This window comes from Falco cherrug, chromosome 1 (assembly GCF_023634085.1).
Source record: "Falco cherrug isolate bFalChe1 chromosome 1, bFalChe1.pri, whole genome shotgun sequence".
Classification (NCBI taxonomy): domain Eukaryota; kingdom Metazoa; phylum Chordata; class Aves; order Falconiformes; family Falconidae; genus Falco; species Falco cherrug.
The window spans coordinates 115,006,065-115,032,526 of record NC_073697.1 but is presented as its reverse complement, the minus strand read 5'-3'; the positions used below and the strand labels follow the sequence as shown (position 1 = coordinate 115,032,526).

The 26,462-nt window shown below is 55.7% G+C and overlaps 1 protein-coding gene across 6 annotated transcripts in view; it reads left to right on the top strand.

Moving 5' to 3' along the window:
* Positions 1–26,462, top strand: part of SEPTIN9 (septin 9) — a 144,046-nt gene that overhangs the window by 90,145 nt on the left and 27,439 nt on the right. The window contains exons 1-2 of one of the 6 annotated variants that reach the window (XM_055722133.1): positions 15,643–15,681; positions 16,932–17,096. The exons of 4 other annotated variants lie outside the window; for them this stretch is intronic. Coding sequence is in view for 1 of the 2 variants with exons in the window: in XM_055722125.1 (XP_055578100.1) it covers positions 25,916–25,988 (73 nt within the window). In the remaining variant the exon portion in view is untranslated. Of the gene's footprint in view, positions 1–15,642; positions 15,682–16,931; positions 17,097–25,904; positions 25,989–26,462 lie in introns of those variants that run through there. One more of the 6 variants, XM_055722125.1, reaches the window with a different exon arrangement.

Sequence of the window (26,462 nt, the reverse complement as noted above, 5' to 3'; positions counted from 1 at the left end):
ATGGGGGTGCGTAGTGTAAGTGAGTGATGCTGGGAGGCGATGGGGGTGCGTAGTGTAAGTGAGTGATGCTGGGAGGCGATGGGGGTGCGTAGTGTAAGTGAGTGATGCTGGGAGGCGATGGGAGGTGCAGCCCTGGCTGAGCGTGGTGTGTATGAACCAGACCCAAGAGTTTTTCTCTGTTTATCTTGTGGTATTTGCATGTCTGGAGCCCATGGCAGCCGTGCTGGGGAACATGCTCCCCACCCACCAACTCTCTTGGCATCTCCAAGTTTTCTCACATTTGGGTTAATCATCCTGCAGGCTGATAAGGCAAATAAAATCCGTTATCTTGACCAAGATAAAACAAAGAGTTTGCTTTGATCTCTTGCAGCGAGGCCTGGCCACTTGTTTTGTGACTTCTCATGTCTGCCCGGGGAGGGAAGCGATGGCAATGGTGATGAACCTTCTGTAGTTCAGAAATGATTTTCTTCTAAACTATCCTAGACCTCTGTCCCTGCCTGAGATGTTTCTCTTGGCCAGTAGTTGAAGGGACACCATAGGCTGGGTACGGTGCCAGCTCTATAAACTGTGCAAGAGGACTTGAGGAACTGAATTGAGATTATAGAGAGATAACTTTGTTTTGAGAAGATCAAACATTGTTGTGAGCAAAAAAGATAACTTGACAGCAAGCCAGTTGTGTTCTTTACTCCTCCAGCAAACAAACAGGCACACAGACACTTTGGTGTTGTCCAAGATGCTGCGACAAAGCTGAAGTGAACGTGGCTATAAATGGAAGAAGCAGCTGGGCTTGGATTGCAGCCTGTGCTCTGGCTTTTTTGGGCCCAATTTTTCTTCCATCTGTTACAGGTTTTAAAGGAGGGACTTGGGGAGAGGGCTGCTTTCCTTTGGGTTAGTTGAATTTGGGCCATTCATTTCATTGGTCTTCTGAATGGGTGTCTGCATAGAAGTTCCTTGGATTTCTGTAGGGTCACATGCATAAATATTTCACTGTCTTGAATTGTTTGATTTTATCTTGGCAGGAGGATGGTACCGGACATACTGAGAAACAAAGCTGGACCAAAGGGTCTGGTCCAAAACATTTTGAAAACAACAAAACTTTGCAGATGTTTATGGATTTATGAAAAGCAAATAACTTTAACAAGTCATCTAAGGTTGCTGTACCAGCTGAGGGGTGACAGTGTGGAGATTTTGGGTTGCTTGGCTCCTCCTTGACTTGTATTGTCTGCAGTTTCTTCTGTGGGGAAGCAGTGAGTTGGTTTTTGCATAGCAAAGGCAATTTCTACAACAGGGATGAAGAATGACTGAAACTCAGCATCTTTCAGCACCTTGAAGTTCAAAGATTGTTGCTGCTTTAGCAAATATGAGCATAACCTTGGATTTATGTTTAGCTTTTCAGCCAAAGAGATGGTGTCCGGGTTGTGTCCGAGTTGGGTGGTCTTAGCACTGTGTGTTCTCTGAATTCTGGGTCTGCAGAGGCTTTCCGTGGTGCAACTCTAGGGTGGTCAGTGTTTCCAAGGGGTCCAAAAACATTTAGTGGGAGCTGAGCAGCTACCTCCTTTTGTCACTTTGTGAATCCAGCCTTTGTCCATCTATGAGCCAGACCTTTGCAGTGAATGCTCCCAGTGGGTCCCTTGCACATGGCTTCATCCACATGCACTGCACAGTGTTCACCCTGTCTCGCTTGAGATGTCTGCACTTGAGCTGGTCGTCTGGATGTCTCCCTTAGGCCGGTGTGAATTCTGTCCTCAAAGGGTTTGTTTTTCTCTGCTGAATGTAAAGAGAGCCTATGCAATCAGTTCAGCTGGAGATGTCTCCATTCAGGCGAGACAAATTTGACCCTTGTATGTTATTTCCAGAGTCAAAGAGGTGGAGGTGGAGAGGGATGTTGCAGCAGGACAGAACTGTGCAAGCCACTAATCCCTTGTTATCGATAGTGCTTGACAGCCCCCCAGCAAACCTGGTCCCCTTGTGTCAGCTTGTTCTGCGAACAGGTCGCTGAGAACAATCATTGATGTTAAGTGCGTGGGTCAGACTGTCTTTGATGCTTATCAACAGTATTTTAACCTTTCACGATGGGTCTGTCTTCTCCCCTCTCCTCTCTTGCTGTGCATGGAGTAGGACAGGCATTCCTTCCCTCTCTCAAAGAAGAGCTCAGTTTGGGGAGATCTCAGGGAAAGATCAGGTGGGAATCCAAAAGGGTTTGGTGCCTAGGAGGAGAGGGCAGCGTTAAAAGTTAATGATACACAGGCTCCCAAAAGGAGCTTTCTCAGTTACAGCTGCGTGGTAGCTCACAAGTCTTAGATGTCTTGCAGGGCGTTGCTTTCAGCTCCAGCATGGATGCACCTGGGGCGTATTTCACGTGTGGTGGGTAGATCCGGAGGGACACCACAGGTATTGCCCACCCAACTTGGGCTGGAGCCCCTGCCTGCGTTTGCTTCCCCTGCATGTTATGACTCTGGATGGGAAATTTTGTTTACTCTGCTTGTTATTTGCTGTTACCTGGGAGGCTGTGCTGCTTTCTACTGATGCGCCAAAGCGGTGGTGTCCTCTGAAACCTTCTCTGCAGCTCTGGTACCTGGAAGTACAGGGTAAGTCCTTGGTTACAGGCCCTGAAGCTATAAACTTGCAGGCTCATGCTGTTACGGCATAGAGGTTGCTGTCCTGCATCACATGCATGATGTTCTTGGAGCATTCAGTGGCAACTCACTCCCATCTGTAGTGGAGCTTGTAGTGGAGCTAAGTTCAGGGACCGAGAACCAGAGGAACACTGAGAAAACGACAAAAGGTTGTATGGCAGGAGATCCTGGTCATCGTCCTGGGTGAATTCCTCTACCCACACCGGTTTCTCTATATGTGACAAGGAGCTGGTGGCAAGATGTCTTGGGTTTGGTCCTTGCCTTGAGTCCTTCGTTCTTCGAGGTTCAGCTGGTGATAAGGAAATTGCTGGTCCTGGTCACAGAGGTGCAGCGGGGTCGTGCAGGGTGGGAGAAGCTGCTCTGCCCAGCTTACTGGAGTGGGTCCACAAATAGAGAGGACCTCAGTTGTCCAGGAGGAGAGGGAGGAGACCAAATGTTTTTTGTATCAAAACCTTCTCCAGTCTGCTCTGATCTTCAGTCTGCTTTCTCCTGAATTTGAAAAACCTGTGGTTTGGAGGGGGAAAAAGGATTTGGAAGGCAAAGTTTGGATGTGTGGAGAGCAGATGTGGGGATGGATGCTGCCTCCTGATTTATGAGCGATGGAGACTGCTGACACTGAGAGGTGGAGCAGGCACTGTCGGGCTGTTTGGATGCTCTTTGCCTCGTGTCCTCCTCGCCTGCTTCCATCTTGTGCAGATAGGAAGGAGAATGGAGATTACCTTGGAGTTGTCCAGATTTGTCCTGGGAAAAAAAAGAAGTAGATCTGAGCAGCTTTTCTGATAAAACATAATTGTTTAGACAAACTCTGGCTGAACTCGCTTCCTCCTGCAGCCCAATGTGCAGATAAAGGGGGTGGAAGTGGGAGGCTGAGTTCACAGGCTGCTGAGCCCTCCCCGAGGTCACACCGCCCCCAGGATCCCCTGTCCACCCAGTTTGCTGGCCTTGGAGAAGACGAGAGGACACAGTTGGGCGCTGAGGTTGATGCCCAGGCTTTAGGTAGTTCAGTGCTCTGAAATGTGGGGGAGACCTTGATAATGCAGCACATCAGTGCTGGGAGCAGGGAGCCATGGGTGGTCCTGGAGGGCAGCCTTAGATCCATCGTGGCACATCTGCAGAGGATGGATCTCTGTTGCACATTGCTCTGTGGGATGTGGGAGGTGAATCTGCTCCAGCTGTGCTCTCTCCAGACTCAGCGATCCTGGGCGTAGGGTGGCTGGCAGAGCCGTGCCCTAGGGAGATTCCCATTTGGACTGGAAACAATAAGACAGGCAGGACTTGGGTGGGATGTGACCGCAGGAGAGGTGTTGTCCTGCCCTGTGTGGCTCCTACTGAGGACTCCAGAAGTCACATTGTAGAGTCAGATGAAATCTGAGATCCTGCCAAAACGCTGATGTTCCTCCCACCATCCCTCGGGAAACGGTCCTCCTTGCCCTACTTTGTGTAGTAAATAAAAGTTTATTTACAGCCCAGGAACACTCACCCTGAGGTTGGGAGGTGAAGGGCTCCTGCGAGGCCCTGAAGGAGCTGTGGGGTTTCCTCTTGGCTTCGTGGTTTCGGTTCCTGGGCAAAGTCTGGCGAAGGAGCAGCTCTGTGGGTGGGATCTCGGTGGAGCAGAGACCTTTGCATGGGCCCTGGGGCTTGGCTTTGTTTCCCTGCAGCATGGCCACGTGTCCATGTGTCACCTGGAGAGGAGCTGGGAAGAGATAACCAGTGCTCATGTGTGACACGTGGGCTGGAGCAGCCAGGGGCAGCAGCAGGTGATGGGCTGCCATCTCTCTGCCTCCCCCCTTGGCTACTGTCACCCGGCATCTCCCCAGAGGCCACGTTTGCATCGGACCCTGGGCCACTGGGTTGCTTTTCTTGTGTTGGAGCTGAAGCTGGCCTGAGTGTCACCAGCAGCAGTGTACCCTGCTCACCCTGCCCCAGGGCTCTCCATCACCATCTGGCACCTCCTTGCTGTCCCCTCCTTGGTGATGCCTGGGCACATCTCTGGAGCTCAGACAGCGCAGTAAAGCTTTATTTAAATCCCTGTTTGGTTAGAGAGGGAGGCAGTAAGGAGCATGGGTTATGAAGGAGAGGAGCAGGGGAGGAAGCAGCAAGAGGAGAGCCTGGCCTTGCTGCCCTCCTGGCCCCGTGGCTCCCAGCCCAGTGCGTGCTGCATCTCCTCCGTGAAGCTGCTGCAGTAGCAGAAGGGATCCCGGGGCTTGTGCTGTCACCCATGTCTGCCCTTAGCTTCAGAGCAAGCAGAAGGGAGAGCATTACCTCCCTCCTTGTCCTGGCAGCTCCTGCTCAGACAGGCCCCATCCAAAAGTCTTCGATCTTGGTCCTGCTCTGTCCAAACCCTCTGGGCAGCACAGTCGGGGTCCTTGTCTTTGCAGAAGGGGCTCTCTGGGATGCTGCACGGCGCTGGATCCTTCCTCTGCACGCATGGCCTCGGGCTTGGGGAGCAAGGATGGGGCTGAGCAGTGACTGCTCCTTGCTGAGAGCGTGATGTGGGGATGGGGCTGAGCGCTGCTGGCCTGGGTCCATGGGGGTTATGGCTCTGCCCTGGCGCGGCCTGAGATTGCTCTGCAGAGCTTCAGGGAATGAGCATTTGGCTTCTCCCCTGGTCAGAGGAGCGGGAAGGGTCTCTTTGGGGTTATCTCAGCTCATGTGTGGGACAGACAGTCTGTGGGATGGTTGTTTGAAGAGTGAGCAAAGCAAGCCGTCATTTGGGCTCCACTGAAAGAGCAAAGCTGGGAAAGCCTGAAATCATGGGCTGCAGAGACAAGGGGGGAACATGGCTGTGGCTTTCTGCTGGGGAACAGCGCCGCGTCCCTTGGGAGGGACGCAAAAAACATTGTTTTGAGTTTCTGCTTTTTCTTCTCATTTCTAGACATGCAAAATTAATTTTTCTATTTTATTGCCAGCGGCAATATTTATTTTACCGCTCTGCGGCAGCGGGGACTGGGTAAGTTTTGCAAACCGAATTTTCCCTCGACAAGCCCCTCCTCTGATTTTGCACTTCCAGCTGCCAGGCTTGGTTTTAAAACAGCTTGCACTGAGGTCGAAAATATTTGAAGGGCAGAGCAATGCCTCGCAGGAAATGGCTTAAGCTTCCTGCTCCCAAGATGGTGTGAGTGTTAAAACAGGACTGGAGAAATATTATCCGACATCCAGCACGGTGGAAGAGGGCGACCCTTGGGGCGATGTGATGGAAAGGCTGTGTCCCCCGCTGCCTGCGCCCAGCAGCCTCCGCCAGGACGAGGGGCCCTGCTGGTGCCCCCAGACCCCCACACCCCCAACTTTGGAAGGAGGAAAATGGGCAAATTGTTTCCTGCTCCACTGGGCTTCGCTGTGGTTTGGTTTTGAGGGAAACGTGTGGGGAGAGCTGATCAAAAGCGGGGGGAAAGTGTCAGCGGAGTGAATTTCCAGCAGAAAGAGAGCGCTGGGAAAGCACTGGTTTTGGTGAAACGTTTGCGACCGCTTTGTCTGCCACCTTCCCGCCCAAAGTGAGGGGCAAAAGCCTAAAACAGATGATGAGGATCTGAGTCGGTCCTGTTTGTTTGGACCTTCCGCATCTGTCAGCGGAAACCACAGTTGCGTTATTGGCTCCATCGGCGGCAGCGAGGGTCCCCGCTCCGTGCTGGCTGAGCACCATCTGCCTGGCCAGGCAGGGAACAGCAGCCCGCTGCCCGGGACAGATGCACAAGGGTAGAAGAGAAATGAGAATATTTGTGTGCGGACAGCGTGGGGAAGGGTGGGCAGTGAGGAGGGGAGGGCAGGGGCTCTGCAGAGCAGGGTGGTCCTCGCTGGAGCTCTCTGAGGGGTGTTGCATCTTCAGATGTCATTCAGCTTACTGGGGATTACTGCCCCGTTATGGAAAGCTTCCTCAAACCCCGGTTTGTTGGCTGGAGCATGGGGATTTAGGTGATTTTATTCAAAAATGTTATCTGTTGGCTAAAAACCAGCTATGCCACGTGGCTGGGAGCCCACAGTTGCAGTGGAGGAATGAGGTGGGAGCTGCAGGCAGAGCAAGCAGGGTATGGTTTGGAGCTTTTCTCTGTAGCACCTCGGGCTGGTCTGAGCTCACTCACGCTGAATTCTTCCTAACAGTCACGGGGAATCATTCAATTGCTCATAATGGAAGAAAAATTAGACCTCTTACACCCGTGCTGGGACCTGAGTCACTCTGGGAGGCGTTGTTCCAGCTCCAGGAGCAGAAGCAGAGCCTGCGGGTGCCCTCTCGGGTGGGTTTACCATGAAAGGAGCATTATGCTATGCTCCTACCATCCTCCTCCCTGCCTTTCCTCCTTGACCCCTTCTTTTCCTGCTCCATTTCACGTGAGGTGGTGGGAGCCCCGGCTGCTCTGCAGGAGTGAGGAGCAGGAGCGGGTAAGTACCATTCCCAGCACGCTGCTGTGTGCCAGAGGAGGCCGGTAGTGCAGACTGCTGATGCTCACCTTTCACCATGGCACAAAACCCCGCTAAAAACCGAGCTGCGCAGCCCTCGGGGCTAGGGATTTGGCTAGACACACCCTGTTTGTTTTCCCAGATTTTTCCATGGGGCACTTTTCCCGGGAAAAGCTTTGGCCAACAAACTTGCAGGAGGGAAAGACGAGGCTGATTTAATTCCCAAGGGTAGTTACAACTGGCTTAAAGCTGTGTATGCAGCCCCGTAACACATCAGTGGTGCCCACTGCTCTTGCACAACTTGCTGGGGCTGGTTAAAGCTCAGGGAGTGCGAGCCAGCCCTGGTGCTCGCATTGCTTGCATGGGGGGCAGGAGTGGGTGGGTGGGTGGGCTGGAGGGGCTGCCTTGGGGCTGCAGGGCCAGAGGAGCAGATGGTGTGGCTGTTTTGGGGCAGAAGTACGGTTATTTGCCTCGGAGCCATCCCCATTTGCCTACATGGCTGCAACACTGTGCAGGGACCAGGAGGGTGGTCACATGGAACAGCGGGGGATGAAAAGGCTTTGCTGTCCTGAGCGGTGCCGTGTTGAAGCCTGCTGCTGCTCTGCTCGCCCTGCACCGGAGCAAAACCTCACAGATGGAGCCACGCAGCACCATCGGGTCCATGGGGCTCCAGGTGCCCGTGGGGAGAGAGATGGGGGAGAATTAATCGGAAGAGGAAACACCCTTCCAGAGCAGTGTCCTGGAGCCCTTCAGGAGATTCAGTGTCTCCAGCTTCTGCTGAGCAGCTGTGGCGAAAATGTGGGCTGCAGGAAGGAGTGAATGCCGCTGTGTAAATCACTGTGTGGTTGATTTATTTTTCTTCTTCTTGTTGGCTGACCCCCGGGGTCCCCCTCCCAGCCCTTCCCTCCGTCTGACTGCGGGCCAGCGCGTCCCCACGCGGGACGTGCCCTCCTTCCCACGGCTCCTGCGGAGGGATGCAGAGCCCTGGCGCTGCAGCAGTGGGAGAGGCACAGAAAGGTTTGGGAAAGGGTCTGGAAAGGCTCGTTGAAAGGTTCCTCAGGGGGCAGAGGGCAGCACTTGTCTCGCCGGAACGCAGGTCAGTAGGGAGGCGAAAACTGGTCACTCAGCTTGTCTGAAATCTGAAATGAATGGGCAATTTGGGGCACAAGAAGGGAGATTTAGCCCGTCTCTATGAGACTCTGGGATCCTGCCTTGCCCAGACATCGTGTGTGCTGCCCTGCATAGGAGTTGGGATGGGGAGGGCAGGGACATCCATCATGCATTGGGTAGAGTAAGGCTGTGCTGGAGCTGCCCACAGCTCCCCAGGGCTAAACCCAGCACCCGGCCTTTGCCCTCGGAAGGGCAAAGCCCAAGAGAGCTTGGCCTGGCCAAGCTGTCAGAAGTTGGTGGTACTTGGTCCTCAGACACAAAACCTGTGAGATGAAAAGAGAAGAAACTGATATTTTCATGCCTTGACTTTGCATTCCTGTTTCTTGTGCCTTAGGCTTTACCTATCCCCTGGTCCTGGCAAGCTGGTGGGCTGTCAAAGTGGTTGGTTCAAGGATGCTTTCCAGAAGCTCCAGGGTCTGTGTGCTGGGGCTCTGGGAAGAGTCTGGTGGGACGTGGCTGCTGTTCACTGTTCACTAGCACACAGGGTGAAGGAAGGGTGCTGAGCTGTGGGGTTTTTGACTCTTCAGGTAGACATAGCAATACCTGGTGTGTAGCCTCTCCCCTACTCACAGGACTTGCTGGAGCCAAGGTGCTTTGTGCATCATTTGGGTGGAGGTCTTGACAGCAAATGAGTTACCAGGGCCATAAAGGACCACGGGAGCATTTTGGTGGCTTATTCTGCCAGCCCTTCTCTCCAGCAGGGTAGTTTCCTAAAATTCCCTCCCCTCGCATGGTGGAGCTGATTTATAATGGGGGTGGAGGAGCTTGAGTGGTCCAGCGTCCTGGCAGGACGTGGCTTTCCTTGGGTAGAATTCTTTCCCTTGGTGAAGTTGGAGGCGCAGCTGGTTTCCCCATTGCTCTTCATCAAAAAAAAAAGTTTGCACCCCAGCCCTGGCTTGAATGATTCTAAACTATGGAGGTTAGTGATGCTTTTCCTTCAGGACCAAACACATGAGTGATGGTTGGTGCCCCAAGAGCACTCCTGGTGCTGTGGGGATGTGGTGGGACCTGGGCCCCCAGGGGCGTGCTGAAGTCAGCAGCTTTCTGCTCTCAGCTACAAGAAGGTATCAGAAACAAGAGCTGTATCCTGCAGAACCCAAACCCTCAAACCTAATGGGGCCCGTGACCTTTAAGAGGCTGCGAGTGCTGCAGAGAGAAGCCGTTGCCTTTATCTGCAGGTTGCAGCTGGGGAGGAGGGCAGCTCTGAGCAGCGCTTGGGTCGCTGTGGGGCTGTTCTGCTTTCATGGGGTGATGGGGCTCAGCGGGGTGGCCGCTTTGTGCTGGCTGATGAGCTGTGTTGAGATGAGCCGGTGGGGAGCACGGCGCCTGGTGCATTGGAGCCAGGGACACATGCTGCCGTGGGTCAGTGGCTGCTGCCTCCCCTCCTTGGGGACTTGTAGTCTGGAGCATCCCCTAGCCACGTTCTCCAGTCCTTGTAGGAAATGGAGACAAGGCTGGGGGGGACCCTTGGTGTCCTGCAGGTTTGTGGCTGGGGGAGTTGCTCTGAGTACATCCTGTGAAAGGATCTCCTTCCACTGCACCAGAAAATACGATCTGCTGTTGCGGTGTTAGGTCTGTGGTGCTGCAAAGCTAGGGGTTAGGTGTAAGAGAGCCAAATAAATACATGAACCCCCAAATCAAAACAAGCACCAAGTGTGCACAGTAGATCTGAAGGAATGTTTCTTTTATTCACACCTAAAGCCAAGCTCTGCTTTCCAAGTGACTACCTTCCCAGCAGCTCCTGTGATGGTTCCTGATGGTCCATTGACAGCTTATTCAGTAGCAGCTACTAATTTGAGTGTCTCCACTTTCCCAGCACATGCAACCAGCTGCTTTGCTGGCCTCTGTGACGCACATGAGGACACCATGCTCCTGGTCCTGAGCGCTGGTCTCAGTCTACATATACGTAACGCTGCGTAGGGTGGAGCGGTGATGGCGGGACTGGGCGTGCTGTGTGCTTCGTTCCCCACTTGGTGTGATTGTGGTGTAGGACTGCCCCTAAACATGTCTCAAATGCTGATGTTCCTAGATATATGTGCTGAAATCTCTTGGGAAGCATTACAGCCAAATTAGAATTAGATGCCTAAATACCTTTTAGGATGTATGTCTTGGCTCTTCTGTGTCTCTGAACGCAGCACTTGCCCCATCACCCTGATGCTGGAAAAACATCAAAACCCAAGATGTGTCCTGTCATGGGGAGTGGGATGACAGGAGTAGCGGGGGCAAGGAAGGAAGGGGCTGAATGCCGTGCCAGGGGCCTGGGAGCTCTGGTGGAATTAAGTGCCGTTATTAGAGAGCCTCAGGGCCTGTCTTGGTGTTGGGATGGTGCTGGATGAAGATGCCCAGCACAAGCATGTTGGACCTGGTGTGGAAACTTGCATTGGATGTCCAACTGCATCGGTGGCTGCCCCCAAAAGCCAGCTGTCCCTCAGCAGAGCTTGGCTTGCCCCTGTCCCCTGCTGCCGGGAGTACGCGGGGGCCAGGCCAGGCAGGTCCTGGCTGTGTGTGCCTGGGCAGGGCAGGAGCACCCGCTGGGGAGAGCCTTTTCCAGGAGAGGACATCACACGCTTGTTCCCCTGGCCTGCTGCTTTTTAATGCCTCGGTGTATAAAAGGAGGGACTTGGAAATGTTAGTGCAGCTTCTTTCATGCTACGATGGAGCCTTATGTTAGACCAACTCGGTAGCTAATGTGCTGTAGACGCCTTCTGTACTCGCGAAGAGAAGTGTTTCTCCAACCAGCAGGTTAGGACATCTCAGCGCCAGGTCTGCTACCCCCACCTTTCCTCTTTCTCTCTCCAGCAATTAAGCAACTTGAATCCATCTGGCCCCTCTCATCCAAACTCCTCCTTGAGCTACAGGATGTCCTGTGAGATTACTGAGTGCTTGAATGAGGGGCTTTCTTAGCTCGGTGGAGGCTGAGCAGACCCCAGAGGGCTCCCATGCCGGGGGAAGAGCTCGTTGCCAAGTCGTAGGAGGAATTCCCACGTTCCCGTTCCTTCCCGCTGGCTGCCAAACGCTTGTCCTGTCTGCGAAAGCTGATGTATTTGGTTGGATTTAACCTTTGCTCAAAGAACTGAATAACAGAGATCTTTTACTTTTGGTTTCTGGGTGTAAATTCACGATTCAGTGATGGTTTTGTATGCACAACACGATTCTGTGATGGGAAAAGCTGGAGGAGAGACACAGAGAGACTTCGCTTGGGTGAAGTCCTTTACAGCAGGAACTGGGAGCCCGCAGAGATATTACCCTTCCTTCCTGCTCTAACAAAACCCCCCAAACCAGGCTTTAGGTGTCCGCCAGACCGTACTGTTTCAGTAGAAACAAAGAGGCAGCCCCGTGGGATGTGGGATTTCTCACGCCCGTGGTCGTTGCAGGTCCTGCCCGGGCACAGGGACACGCACACGCTCCCACGCTTTCCCAGCCGGCAGCAAGCGTGGCTGACGCCGGCAGTGGCAGCAGTGGATTTTCAGGGAGGGGAAGCGCTCTTCTTCATTGCTTCTTTTCCTGCCTGCAGCCGAAGGCACTATTTTTTTCTGCCCTGAACCCTCTTTTTATTCTCTGATTTTTCTCTTGTGGTGTGAGCCCTGGTGACACCAGTGCTGGTGAGTGCCACCAGTCACGTAATCAGCAGCACCCAGCCCTGCCAAAGTGGTGTGTGAACCACAGCCTGGCCGTGGTTGTGGGGGAGTATGAGGATGACCTGGTCTGAGGAACGTGAGTATGACCCAAACCTCAGCTCCAAGTTCTCAAACCCAGGCAAAGAAGAAGAGAGAAAATCAGCAGGTCCTGAGACTGCCCGAATTAATTTTCTGAGGACATCAGCCGTGGGCCGTGTGTGGGATCAGCAGGAAGGGTGCAGAGCAGAAAGAAACCATGCAAAGAGACGAGAGGTCTCTGAAATCCCATAGTGAGGTTTGTGGGTGTCATGTAGTTCTGCCATGCTGAAGATGCTCCAGCAAAGTCGTTCCTGATTGATTTGGGCCTCAGTATCTGCTGGTTGAGCCCCTCCATGCTCAGAGAGCTGCAGGGAGCTGCAGAGAGACTTTGCTGCAAACGCTGCTCCGAGACCACTCAGCCCAGCAAGGTGCTCCCCCTCCTAAAGTAAGCGCTGAGTTGCATCGTGCTGGAGATGGACAGGCCACCGGTCTCAGCTCCACTCAGCACGAGCAGATCCCCCAGAGCACCGAGCACCCAGCAGTGAGCCAGGAGAAATCACCCTGGTGGAGGTCAGCTCTGCGGCCAGGCAGCTCGTGGCCTCCAGAGAGCTGGAATGACCGGTCTCCAGCGCCCATAGGATTTGGTTCTAATTAAAGGGACACCTGTGTAGGTGACCCCAGGGCACCCCTCCCAGCGGGCAGCCCCGCAGGGGTGGGGAGGGGCTGCTGATGGAGTGAGGCGCTTGGCTGGGGGGGGGCTTTGGAGTGGGCTTCCAGTGGGACCCTGGGGAAGTAGCATGGAGAGGTCGAACCTTACAAGTGTTCGCTGTTCCTGGACCAGCAATTCCTTCCTGCAGCTGAAGCTCTGAGGAGCAGCAGTTCTTTTTTGCTGTGAACACATGGAAATCTGACGCTTGTGACCCACTGAAGAACAGGAACTGAAATAACTGCCCCTTGAAAGGACAAGCTGTTGGTTACCGAATGCAGCCCATGGCACTGTGACTGGACTAGGGGTTATGACCGGTGCCACAACCCTGGTGGCTTTTGGGGTTTTTTTTTGCATATCTGTGTAAATCTCTGCTCTCCCATTAGTGCCTGCCCTCAGCACTCCCTGAAAATTGCCCAAAAATTCCATCTTGGTGCAATTTAGGATGCGCTTCAGCCTGCCCCGAGAACATCTGGTATCTGCACATCGGGTGATATTAATCACAGCATGAACGCGGCCAAGTGTTAAATGGCAGAGCCCTCCCACCTCCCCCCTGCAAATGAAGGTTGTTTCAGTGTTCCAGCAATAAAATTAACCTAGCAGCCCTGGCAGGCAGTGATCTGGCAGGAACAACTGCTGTGTGGGATGAAGGGATGAAGAACGCTGTTAAATGGGCCAAGAAACCATGTGGTCCTCTGACTTTTTGAAATCCCTGCGGTGTTTGAAGTTATTTTCTAGTCCTCCTCATCTTCAGAATCCGCGGCTGTTCCTGCTGTGTCTGCAACTGCTGCCTCTCCCCCGGTGCTTTGTGCTGAGGCGGTGGTTGTTTGGGGTGTAAATGCTGCTCCCTGTTTCTGGGATGGTGAACACCCCCTCGCCCTGCTCTGCTGTAGAGATATGAAAGCGCTTTGCAAAGGGGGGGATGTAGTTTCTGTTGCGCAGATGGAGGAACAGAGCTGTCGAGGCTGCTGAGAAACGTATGTGAATCTGCTCCCTCGGTGGGTGCTTGTGTTTTTGCTCCAGGACACTTCGTGGCTTCCTTTAATGCTGGGCAATGAGCAGGCAGGACTGGCTCAGGGAATATTTTTACTCCGCTTTCCCTCGGGTGACCGCATGCCAGACAGTGGGCAAACCCACACCAGCACCACGCTATTCGCATTGCCCCCAGGAGAGCCTGGCTCAGAGTCACCCAAGTTCTCCCGTCTGTGGCTAAGTTTAAGAAAAAAATTAAAAATAAGACAAAAAAAATCAGAAGTATGTCTCAAGTGTAGTCAGCACCTCAACCACTGAGGCTGCCGTGTTTTCAGGGGAGGCAGCCCTGGCACTGCCGCATGGGAGGGATGGGGGTGGGATAACTCATGTGGTGCCTTTGATGTGAGAAGCTTTTACTCACATTACCCAGGGAGAAACTCTAATGCTTTTCATGTCTGGTGGTGCGGGAGGCAGTGAGCCAGGAGGGATTTGCTCTGCGAGACCTTTACGAAGGGAACTGAGGAAAACTTCTCAGAAGTTGGGGGGAGATTTGCTGGGGTGGCAGCTGAAATAGGTGCTGGAGCATCCTTGGCTCTTGGAGACACCGGGCAGCGAGCGTTGTCCTCCTTGTGATCCTTGGTTGAGTAAGTGTCTCTGCTCAAGCTCTCCCCAGCCTCCGGGAATAAAGAGCTGTGGCGGGGGCCGTGCTGGGGGCTCCGAAGCCGTGCCGGAGGGCAGTGGTGGAGGGCAGTGGTGGAGCAGGCAAGCTGGAGCCCTGGCCATGCGATGTCGGAGGGTGAGGAGGGGAAGAACAGAGCAGTGGCTTATCAAGGGGAGAATAGCAGGGGCAGCAGTGAGGGGAAGGCTTTGTCAGGGCCTGTGCTAAGGAGGGAGGCAGAGCTCATGGTGCTGCCTGCCTGGGCTCGTGGTGGTGGGATGGGGAGGTGCTGGGCTGTGGCTCAGCGCCGGGGCCGGAGCAGGCAGGGAGCGGGAGAGGGGAGTCACAGAGGCCAGTGCTGGGTCCTGGGGCTGAAGCAGGATGGCAGCAACCCCATGTGATCCAGGCAGTGGGGGGTCCCTGGGCTGTCAGTGGGCAGTGGGCTGGGACCCTGCTGCAGGCAGGCTGCCCTCACCTCGCTCCCACAACCCTGCAGGGAAAAGGGAACCTGGCTGCTGGCGATGCCAGGTGAGGGTGAGCGTGCTGCCCGTGAAAGGGTCCGTACTGAACTGGGGAGCCCTACCGCAGCCAGGGGGGACCAGGTATGGATCTGTGCAGGCAGCAGGAAGGGGCTGCTGCAGCCTCGCCTGCCTGTGAACGTGTGGCTGTATCGTCTTTGCTGGCCGCGCTGCCGATGCTCTTGGCATTGCTTCCCCTGGGAAACATTTCTGTGAGGAGTGTGTCTGGTGACACAAGGGAGGGCTGGCAGCCTGCGGTTGTCTCTCTCCTTGGTTTCTGCTCTGGAATTTGGTTGTGAGCTGATGGGGAAGGAACCTCCTGGTGTTTGATGGCCCCTTGTTCTGATGAGCGCTGGGGGACATCCCCGAGCATCCTTGTGAGCGCTGGCAGGTGGTGCGTGGCACCAGGCCAGCCAGGCAGTGAGGGGAATCCCCCTCCCCGGCGCTTTTCAGGAGCTCCCAGCGCCCATGGGAAGTGCCCCTGAAAGCAGCCCCCTGCGCTCCCCTCCTCTCGCCTGTCCTGCCCCAGCGTGCCCCCAGACCCGAGCTGCAGCCTGTGTCCGGGACCCGTGTCCCTGTCCCTGCCCACGCAGGGGGATGCACTGTGTGCTAGAGGCACGCGGAGCCTGCGCACACCCCACCCGCCCGCCCCCCAAAAACCCAACCCAAACCCAAAGGTGGGGGATGGGGTTGCCCAGCTGCCTGCCAGGGGTGATCTGACCCCTTCCAGGGGGGAGATGTTCGGCTTCTTGCCCCCAGGACCCCCGGCCCCGCAGTGCGGGGGTGGGGGATGCCGGCCGCTCGCTGTCCCCAGCAGCGGGTGCCCATGCGTGGGACAGCCCACGAGGCGCGGACCGCCCCCCCCCCCCCCCCCCCTCCCGCGGCTTTTCTCTTTAATTGGCTCTTTTGAACCAGCCCCGGCCAAAACCCTCCCCCCGCCGGCCCCGGCCCGCGCCGGAGCTGCGGCCGCCCGGTGAGTGCGCGGGGCTGGGGGGTCCCGGGGCTGGGGTGGAGTGTCCGGGGCTAGGAGGGAACCTGGGCTACGGGGTGCTCGGGGCGGGGGGGCGGGGAGGGGTGGTCGCCCCAGCCCCGCGGCGGGAGATGGAGAAGCCGGGGCCGGGGGGCGCCGGGGGGCGCCGGGGGAGGCAGCCTGGTCACGCCACGCTCGAGTCCGGCGCGGGTGCTGCGCGGCGCGGGTGCTGCGCGGCGCGGGTGCTGCGCGGCGCGGGTGCTGCGCGGCGCGGGTGCTGCGCGGCGCGGGTGCTGCGCGGCGCGGGTGCTGCGCGGCGCGGGTGCTGCGCGGCGCGGGTGCTGCGCGGCGCGGGTGCTGCGCGGCGCGGGTGCGGCCACAGTTTTGTTCCGTGCAGTGTCGCAGCACTGTAGCCCTGCAAACTGTCCCAGCTGGGAAGTTTGCCTTTTTTCCCCTTTTTTTCGCCTTTTTTCCCCTTTTTTTCGCCTTTTTTCCCCTTTTTTCCGCCTTTTTTCCCTCCTTTTCTTTCTTTTTTTTTTTTTTCTCATTTTCACGGCACCTCATCCTTCTCCCACCAGCCCTGATGCCTGTTTGCACAGCAGCCATAGAAAATTGATCCATACTGTATCACACAGTGATACATACAGTGTCACTTAAATCTGTGATGAAGTGACACGGTGGGCGCGCTCTGGACTCGCTGAGCGCACGGTTTTTCTCCTCTGCCTTAGTCTGGTGCAGAGTCCAGAGGCTGGGGGTGCTGGGCAGGGGCAGACAGGGCTGTGTGCGGGGGGTGCCCGTGGGAATCCCCTCTTTTCCCCCGTACCCCCATGACCCACTGGCACCTTTACACCCCTGGGAGGCACCTGGGGGGGTGGGGGTGGGGGTGTCTGCTCCTGCCGGTGCTGCGACCCACTGCTTCTGCCTGCAGGCAGCCCCCGCGCGGGGGAGGCTTCGTGCCAGAGGATTTCAGACCAGGCTTTTTATGTCCATTCCTGCTGTGACCACGATTCATTCAGGGAAGAAGCATCCGGGAGGGAGCTGGGCTGGTGTGTTTGGGCCGGGACTATCTCTGGCTCTGTGAGGGCAGGTTGGGGCCAGGGGGGTAGCTGGCCTCCAGTGGGGCCAATATTGCTGCCCCATGCCGTGGCTTTCAGCATACACTGAGATGTTTATGCAGAGTTTCTTGGAGATTTCATAGTTTAGGGCCAGAGAACACTGACAGAACATTGTGTCTGCCCTCCCATAAATCGCAGGTCACTCCATCTCATCCCCAAACCCCTCCTCAGACCCACGGACGTGCAGCCCTCCATGAGCTGAGCAGCCTGTGCCCTACACGGCACCCTGGGCTCGCTCCCACTGCGTCAAAGGTGAACTTGCATGGACCAGAAGAGCACAGGGACACCCTACTATAGCATCAGGCAAGTTTTGGGTTACATATCCCTCGTGTAAGCAAGTTGCTTAATTTTATTGAATTCCCCCTGCCTTGGATGGTGGGTGCTGGTGAGTGCGGCAGACAGAGCAGACCGGTGGTCAGCTCTAGGGTGGGAAGAGCTTTCGCCGCTGTTGGAGATGTGTTGGCTGAGGGGTCCTGGGTTCCCTGGTGCTGATGGCCCTTGGTTGGTTTGACTGAATTCCCCTGTGAGATAGGTGGGCCTGGCCCGGGTGATGGGGAATCTGCACATGCAGGCAACGCTTGACTGAGCTTTGGCTTTGGGACCAGTGGCAGCTCAGGCACCACCCTGTAAAAGAAAACCTAAGAATTGCGATCACGTGTAAATCCCTAAGTGCTGCTGCCACATCCAGGTGTGATTCCAGATTATAGGGTATAGCACCCAGGAGGAGTGCAGCTGTCCAGGGAGTCTGCCCTGCTATAAGGCATCCTTAGTACAGAAAAGGGCGTGTTGGAATAGAAAAAAAAACAAACCAAAAATGCTTGGAGCATATGGAGTACTGCGATAGCTCTGAGAGCTGTGATTCCTTTTATGCTTTTGTAGTTGCAGTCCATGATTTTCCATGTTGAGAGCAAAATACCTGTGTGGCTGTGGGGCTCATGGATAGCTCAGTGGTGGTGTATTAAATGTATTTGACCTTGCAGCCATTAAGCTCAGGTATTCTTGGTAGCATATGCTAGCCATAGCGTGAGGTATGCAGATGCGGTGGGGTCTAATGGTTTGATGGCTAATAACCCGGCAGCGGCAGTTCCTGGATGCCTCTCCATGGGGAATCCAGACTTCCCCTCTCTGAGCATGGTGGAATTCTTATAGCCTGTGGTTTTAAATGCTGTGATTTCCGTATGGCTGTGACACCACATCCAGCCCTGTTGAGGATGTGCTGGGGCTGGGCAAAACCCGCGCTGGAGACGTTGATCCTTGGGTAACATGCCAGAGCTTCACTCTGGTATGTGGGGAAGGCTGCGCTGGGAAAGGGGAGGACAGCACTCCTGGCGTTACGCTTGCTGGGTGCTGTGACCTTATGTCTGAATACATCTGTATTTTATTTCATTTATGTCTAAAATTTTTTAAGTGCTTTGTGGAGAAGCATATGGTAAAGCTAGCTTGTTTGTTAAAAAATAATAATGAAAACTGGGCTGAAAGAGTTAATCTTGCAAATACAGCTCTGTGGCATCCCGGGGGAGTGGGCAGGTGGGCTTGCAAGGTCACAAGGGGTGTGGGGCTGGGGAGGTGGGAAGGAGCCCTGTAGGGGAGGGATGCAGCACCATGGGGTGTGTGCCCAGCTGTTGCTGGCTGGAAGATGAAGGCAAAGACAGTTCATTTGCATCTGTAGCGGGTGTGAGCACTGTCTGCTTCCCAGCAGCATCCCTGGCTTTGTTCCCTTTCTTTGAAAGGTCCCATCCTTTCAGAGAAGAGGCAGATCTCTATTGTTAATACTCTGAAGCTCTCCGGTTCATGCTGGCTCACCCTCATCATCCTGAGACGTGGTTCCCAAAATGCCGGGCAGTGTTGGCACGCTCATGGGTCCCTCCCTGTGCATCCTCATTGCCATCGGTGATTGCTGCGGTGGGGTGCAGCTGAGCATCACCCGGTGGGAATTCGGCAATGGGAATTTCTCCAGTCCCTGATAAATCACATGAGAGCTAATGCCGAGGTCTGGCTGCTCGGGGGGGTGCTTTGAGGCCACCAGACCTTGCCAGGCTAAGATGCCCATGTCCCCTGTGTCCTGCTGCAGGGACACTGCCTGGGTCCAGCCGCTTCTACCCAGCTCTCCCTTCTCACAAACTTGTAGAAAAGTGATTTCTCTTCCCATTTTCTGGCCCTCTCCCAAACTGGGTTAACTCTTGCTGCAGATGCAAAACTTGCTGGAGGGGCTGGGTCAAGCGGGGCTGTAAAAGCCACATTTTCTTTGGGAATCGGATTAAGGCCCCTTCTTCTGTGCTGGGCGGATGTGGGTGACATGAAGTCTCTCTTTGTCCTGGATGGTATTTCTGGCCCAGCTGCAGCACATTAACCCTTTCTCATCCCACACAATCCTGGTGATGAATGGCCCTTTGCTAAGCAACAGGGACCTTTTCCTTGGGCAGCTGTGGGTGGAAGCGGGGGGCACTGTGGGCTGTGTCCTCCCCCTGCGCAGCCGGGGGCTGAAGTGGCAAAGCCTTGATGCCTGGGCAGGGGACCACGTGGGACAGGGACCTGCCCTAATGCTGCTTTTCTTTGGTGGCATTTATCTCTGTTTATTCCCCCAGGTAGACTAGTGGAAGGGAAGATACATTCCCAGTCCTGCACTGGGACCAGAGCCCTCTCTGTGCTGGGGCAGCCTAGATGGCACAGAGGCGCATGGGTGGGACAGGGAGGGGACAGAAGTCACAGTGAGCACCAAGGCTGGGCCAGCTGGCAAAAGCGGGAGAGCTGCTGGTGTGCTCCTTGGAGAGCAATTCCATGTCGGTGGTGCTCCCTGGGGCACTGGTGCCCAGCCAGGCGCTGGCACTGGGCTGGCGCAGGGGCATCCTTTAGTCAGGAGAGCTGGAAGACTTAATTACCAGCCAGCAGCAGGGTGACTGCAGGCAGAAAGCGCCCTACGGCTCCAGGGCCCAGGGTCCAAGGTGGCAACTTGGTTTGGCACATGGTGCTTGGCTCTGGTCTGCTGTGACTGAGCAGAAATGAAGGTGGTCTCATGGCCATGCCCTGGGGGCTGTCGGCATCTCATGCCACATACCCAAGGCTTGGGTCTGTATCAGCTTTTTTCCCTCACTGTGCTGCATTGCTGCATCACCTTGGATTCATCCACATTGCTCTCGGCCTCAGCATTCTTATGTATTTATTTATGCAGAATTTATTTATGGCTTGTTCATTTATGCAAAAGCCAAGTGGCAGTGGGGACTGTCCCTTTCTGGTGGCCTGACAGAGCTGGCAGGGTCACCCAGCCCCAGCTCCCTGCAGTGTGGATCCTGTGCTGTTATCGAGGTGGCTCCTGATAAGAGCAGAGCTGGGATTTCCCCACAGGGGGGTCCTGGACCTTGTCAAAGTGGCACCCGGAGGAGCTCACCAGACCTCCTGGCAGTGGTGGGCTTGCAGACCACAGGTCTGAATTTTCCCCACACCCCACTGCTCTGCTTCCACACCCCTCTGTTATCACTCCAAGGCTGATAGAGGGGTGCCGTCATCTCCCAGATATCACCCCAGGAGCAGATGGGGACCAAGCGGGATTCACTCACAGTGCTGGGAGCTGCAGGGAAGCGACGTGTTTCACTCCCACCATCCTTCTCCCGCTATCCTCCTGACCTTTCCCCATCAAAATACAAAGCACTATTATTCGTAGAAAAGCACCTCCATCAGAGGAGACAGCTGGCGCTGCAAGCAGCTTGCTGGGGATGGGTTGCTATTAATTAAGCTGCAGGAGACAGCCCGGCAGCTTGGCAGCTTGAATGGAGTTTTCCTTCTTTTCAAGGTTAGGGTGCCCTAAATTCTTTCTTCTTTACCTCCAGTGGGAATTTATAGGTTTAAAAGGGGAAGCACACAAAGGACGGAGAAAGGCCCTTTATGCGCAGCTTGTGCAGAGGCATATCCATTGCACTGCTGGCGATGAAACGTGTGTGTGCAGAAGGTCTGTGGGCACCCTTAGGATGCCTCAGCACCCACTTTGCAGCTTGGTTTGTACCAGGTGGATGCTGTGACCCCCAGGGATGTTGCTGCCTGGGCAGCGCTGGAGCACCCCCTTGCCACTGCCTGGGCATCTCCCCATCTAAAGAGGAGATTTCGCTTTGGGGCAAAACAGAGTTTAAATTACTTGAGCAAGTTTGCTTGAGCTGTGGGGTGACCCAGGTGGCTGAATTTTTCACTCCATACTGTTCCCTCTTGCAAAGGTGAATTTTCACCAAATTCATCCCCTGACCCTGCTGCTGGGTCCGCTTTGAGCCTGTTGCTGGTGATGAGAGAAACAGAGGCAGCAGTGGAGGAGCACTGGACCCCTGCGAGGTGCCCCCCGGCATGCGAGACCTGCAAGGGTCTGGCTGCCCCCTCGCTTCTCTGCAGGGCAGGATGTGGGGGTTTGGTGGAGCAGGGCTCTGGGGTGCTGGTGGGGTGACGTACAGAGGATTTTGCTTTACCCTTTTGAGGGCAGTTTGTCCTTTGTGACTCCTCTGGCAGGGCCAAGCTATGCCATCTGCAGAGCCGTCCTGGTGACTCTTGAGCCGCAGCATTTCGGTGCCAAGGCAGACCAGTCCCTGCTGAGAAAAACCTGTGCTCAGAGCTGCGGTGCAGGGGGAGCTGCCTGGGAGATGCTGAGTCTGTCTAAACCGGTATGTCAGTGGGCAAACTGGTGTCCCCTGCAAGGGGGAAGGGTGTTGGGAGGAGTGTTTTTTCCCTTGCCTTTTCCAAATATTGTGACCCCTGAATGGCTTCCTAGAAAAGCCTATTCCCTTCTGGAAAATGATGGATTGCTCAAGCACGGCGAGGAGGCTCCTGCCTTCCCTGCTCAAGTGAGCAGATGCCACAGGTCCCCTGCAGAAGAAATGTGCCAGAGGAAGGGCGACTGCTGCAGGGGCGCTGCTGGGATGTGACACTGGGAGCTGAGGCATGGCCTCCCTGGGGAGTGGGATGTGATGCTGGGAAGCGAGGCACAGCCTCCCTGGAGAGCAGGAGACTTGCGCCAAGGACAGTCACGGTGCCAGCTGCGTGCGCTGGCTGACAGCAGCGTGTGAAATAATTCCTTCCTTCCTTCCCTCCTGGAGATGGGAGTGGGCTCAAGGTGTCCAGCTGGAGGAGCCCCTTGTTTTCAGTGCACTGGGAGCGGGAACAGTCCTGGTGCGATATGTAACGTGGGTTCAACAAAATGGCCATGGTTTGATGATGCTGGCAGGTTTGGCTGCTGCTCCTGGCCAGGGCATGGAGGGGCTGGTGGTGGTTGCTTGCTGTGCTGGCTCAGGACATCCCTGCTCTGCATGATGGACCTTGCAGGGCCCCAAGATGCTGCTGTGGTACCTGCTGTTCCACTGCTGTCTCTGTCTAGAGAAATTTAAGCCACCAAGTAACTCCCTTTTCTGAAGGAACTGGTGTGATGCCTGCAGGGATGTCTCTCTGACATGGGCTGCTCAGAGAAGCTGCGCAATGCCAAAAGCCAGGTACCTTGAAAGAAAACAAACAGCAGCATGTGTAGACTTGGGAGTCCAGTACAGCCAGAAGGGAGGAAATATTTTTGTTCTGTAGGTCTTACCATTACAGATCTGTAGAGTCACCCTGCACATTCAGGAGGGACCATGGTGGCTACCAGCCAGAGCCCTTCCCGGATGGTAACAGGCTCTTAGAAAAGTGTTGGCATTGGTTGTAGGTGTTGCTGGTAATGGGGGATCCTTTCTGCTCCTGCTAGAAGTGATGGTGTCTCTTTTAGTGTTTAAAAAAATTACATTGTTGGTCTTGTGGTCTGTAAGTCCACGTCCTTTTCTCAGTCATGCTGCCTGCCACTGAGCATGCTGATGCTTTACCAAGGTCTCTGGATGTGCCTTTCATTCTGCTATTGATCTGAGATTACAAATATAGCTGGTAGGATTTTCAGCTATCCATCGAAGTCATTGAAGACTTGCAGGTGGTCAGCATTGCTGCACTATTGAAACAAAATTATTTACTAAGCTCTAACGGTGCATTTTTAACTGGGGATCGATGTGGTGCAGTACAAATTGGAAACGTCCTTTCAGCATTCCTACAAGAGATGTCCTGCTCACGCTCCCTGTGCTCAAGGGATTTGAAATGAAGCGTTGGGCAGCCTGGGGTGAAGTGTGTTGGTCACAGGCTGGTTAGTGCTGGTGCAGCTGCCTTGGTTTGCAGACCTCGGCTGTTGCGGGATGCTGGGGGCTGTGGCTGGAGCAAGCGCTGCCCGGCACAGGGCACTGCTGCTGGGACGGAGCAGGGCTGGCGTGGCCAGGGCACAGCCCCGCTGTGGGGTGGCTGCCTGGTGCAAGGCAAGGGACGGTGGATGGGTTTTCCCCCAGAACTCAGGAACTGTGGAAACCGTTGCTGGTTATCTGCTCCTCTCAACACTCCCTGAGCATCCGTGCGGGAACACCTTTCCCACTGAGCCCTCCCAGTACGGCTGGGACATGGGGACCTGCTTGCACCTGCAGAGGTGTCAGGTGAAGTAGTACCCACAGGACTGCATAAGGTGGGCAGGAACCTTCCTTGTTATTTCAGATTAGTTGCAAGACAAAGAACTGGATCTGCAGTTAGTTCAAATCCCTCTGTACGACTTACAACAGCCAGAGGACTTGGCTAGAATTTATTATTTTTTTTTTTTAAGAGAAGAACAATGACTTGGTCGTTTTAAAACTCTGAGTAGGGGATTTGGATCCAGTTCTTGGCTCTGTTGTAAGTTTTCTGTGTGACCCTGGGCGAGTCACTTAATCTTTCTCCTGTCCACCTGCACCGCAGGGGCAAGCAAGGGTGCTTCCTTCCCTGTGGTGCTCCCGCCTGTTTGCGGAGCGAGCTCTCACAGCCAGAAATGAGCAGTGGGAGAACAAGCACGGTGGTACCCTGCCTCTCCTTGCAGGACTAGAGAGATGCTCCTGTCGTAACAAATTCCAGAGGTGGCTGTTAGTCATTCTGCGACTGCTGCCTCTGCGCAAACAGCCCCAAAAGCCACCGAGAGCCTCCACGAGGGCCAGCACAGTTCCCAGAGCCCGCTGTAACTCACTTGCTTTGAGGCCAGGAATGTCGCTTGATAGTCCTTCTGAGCTGCTGGCTCCCGCACCTTGGGTTGTTTCTGGGAAGGATGAGATAGGAGTTGAAACAAAATATTTTCTATGAATTAACCTGAAAAACAATTTGTAGGTGGTGTGAGCTCCCACCCTGCTCCAGATGTCTTTGCAGAGCTTCAGTGATCAAGGGGGAAAATTTTCTATAGTTTTTATTTTTCCCCTCCCTCACAGGCAAGACTAAAACATGTCTGTGTTTTCAATGTGAAAAAAATAACACAGAGGAGCAAGGCATGTGCTCATATGGCCAAACACCCTCTGTTCGCTCCTCCACTGCCAGTGCTGGTTTGGGCGAGTGAACCCTGTGCTGGATGCTCAGCACCTGCACAACATTACAGATGTGGTTAGTTTAACAGCAGGGACATGAAGGATGGATTGCATCTGCAAAGCCCAGGTGCACCTGAGATCCTCCCCCCACCCCCCCCTGCTTATTCCCTCTGCCAGCACAGCACCTGAGCGAGCAGGGTAGAGCTTTGCAGAGCCCAGCTGAGCTGCTTTCCAGCTCTGCTCCTGCCTTTTCCCAGCTACCGCAAGGCTGGAGTGACTTGCAAACAGACCCCACTGCTACTTGGGCAAGCCCAGTTTGGCGTCTAACGTTGGATTTGCCTGGTGATTAGGGAGATTAAACCACTAATGCCCATTGATAGGGGTTAAAGCTTGCTTAAGTTATAAAAAGTGGTGTAATCCAGCAGAGAGCGATGCACAACTGCAGCATAAACAGATTGAGGGTGGGTTTCCTCCCTGGGTGCTGGGGTGGAGTTTTTTCAGATACAGGTATTTGTGGCACTTGCTGAAGTTGGGGGACGTGAGTCTCATGCCCCTGAGCACCCATTGTTTCCCGGGCAGCCCACGCCAGCCTTGCCAGGCATCATGAGGAAGGGCTGCTGCAGCCCGGCTTGTAGTGGCTGCCCAGGGTGGAGGAAGAGCTACTGGTGGTCTGCAAGGGGAGAAGGAAGGTGACAGCCAGGGGAGAGCTGCTAGCACCGTTGGTAGGGTTTGCTCTGGTGCAGGAGCTTGGCAGTGGCCGGTGATGCTGGTGCTGGTGATGCTGATACTGGGCCAAAAAGGATGGACAAGTGGTAGCCCCTGGCTCATGGGCTGTGCATGGGAAATGGAGTCCTTTGGGTACTGACTGCTGCAAATCCATCTTAACCCTTTCGTTGCCTGCAGGCCGGTCTCTGGGAATGCAAATCTTTTGAGAGCTGCAGTTCATTGGGTCGGTAAAAGTAGTATGTCAGAACCACGGGTCCAAAAGAGGCAGGCTGGCTTTGCATTGTGGCTCTGAAGGGAGGGAGACCCCCTTCTGCTCCGGCCCTGCAGCCAGGGCAGTGCAGGCGATGCTGGGGTCTGCTGCCCAGGGCTGTCCCCCACCCAACAACACCCTGGGGGGATCGACCCACCGAGAACTAGCCGGGAGCTCAGGCTGTGGGGGGCGCAGCCCACCTGCCCAGCCTTGTGCACATCACATCACCTCTGCGGCCGGGGCCCTTCTTTCTGCCGCAGGCGTGGTGGTGACGGTGGTGAAGCTCTGGTGATCAAGATGTAAAACAGGAAGGGCTTCTGGAGACAGATAATATCTTTATTCAGCTTAATCGACATGATTTTAAAAAGCAGCCAGGCTGCTGGTTGTAGGCTGCTATCTCATCCCTGGGGGATGCGCGGTGTGGCCCGGGGGTCTTCGAACAGCTGCAGAGCAAAGGGAGCCCAGGGCCCGCGGCCCGCCGGGACCACGGGAGTTTCCGTCTCGGCTGGCAGTATTTCGGGATGCTCGGGAGCAAGGGGCAGGATTCGGCCCAGAGCCGGGGGGCTGCACCGCGTGCGCCCCAGCCGCCCTTTTTCCCCCCAGGGAAGACCCCGGCACGGACCCCCTGCACCCCCAGCCCCTCCCCTGACCGCTGCGACCCCCCCCCGGGGCCGGGCCGGGCTGGGGGCGGCTGGAAACCGCCCTGGGGCAAAGCGAACTTCCCGCGAAGAGGCTCCATCCCCCCGAGCCGGGCTGGAGGGGGGGAGGGCAGTGGGGGAGGAGGAGGAGGAAGGGCGATGGGGGAGGAGGCGGAGGGCAGCGCGGGAGGAGGCGGGGAGCTGCCGGCTGCCGGAGCTGCCGCCGCCGCGGGTAAGTCGCCGGTGCCCGGGGGGGGGGGGGGGGAGACGGGGGGGGGCATGGTCTTTGGGGGTGAATTATTCGGCGGGGAGGGGGCTGAGAGCGCGCGGCGGGGGGGTCCCGGCGGTTCCCACGGAGAGGCACGGGGACCCGGGCACGGCGGGGGGGTGGCGGGGCAGGGGTGCCCGCGGGGGGGCTCGTCCCGCAGCCCCCGCCCAGCCGCTCGCCCCTGCGCCCTGTCAGAGGGGCCGTTGTTCGGCGGCCGCCGGGCCGCGCTGCCGGCATTGTCCGGGGATGAATAGCGGCTGTGTCGGGGGGGCACATCCTCGGGGGGGAGGGGGGGGACGAAGACTCCTCCTGGAGGGGGCACCTCCTGCGGGGGCCACCCCCTGCGGGGCATCTCTAGGGGGGGGGCACCTCCTGCGGGGGCCCGCCGCGCTGCTGCCCCCCACGAACGAGCTCTCGGGGTGCAGTTGCCCCTCCTAA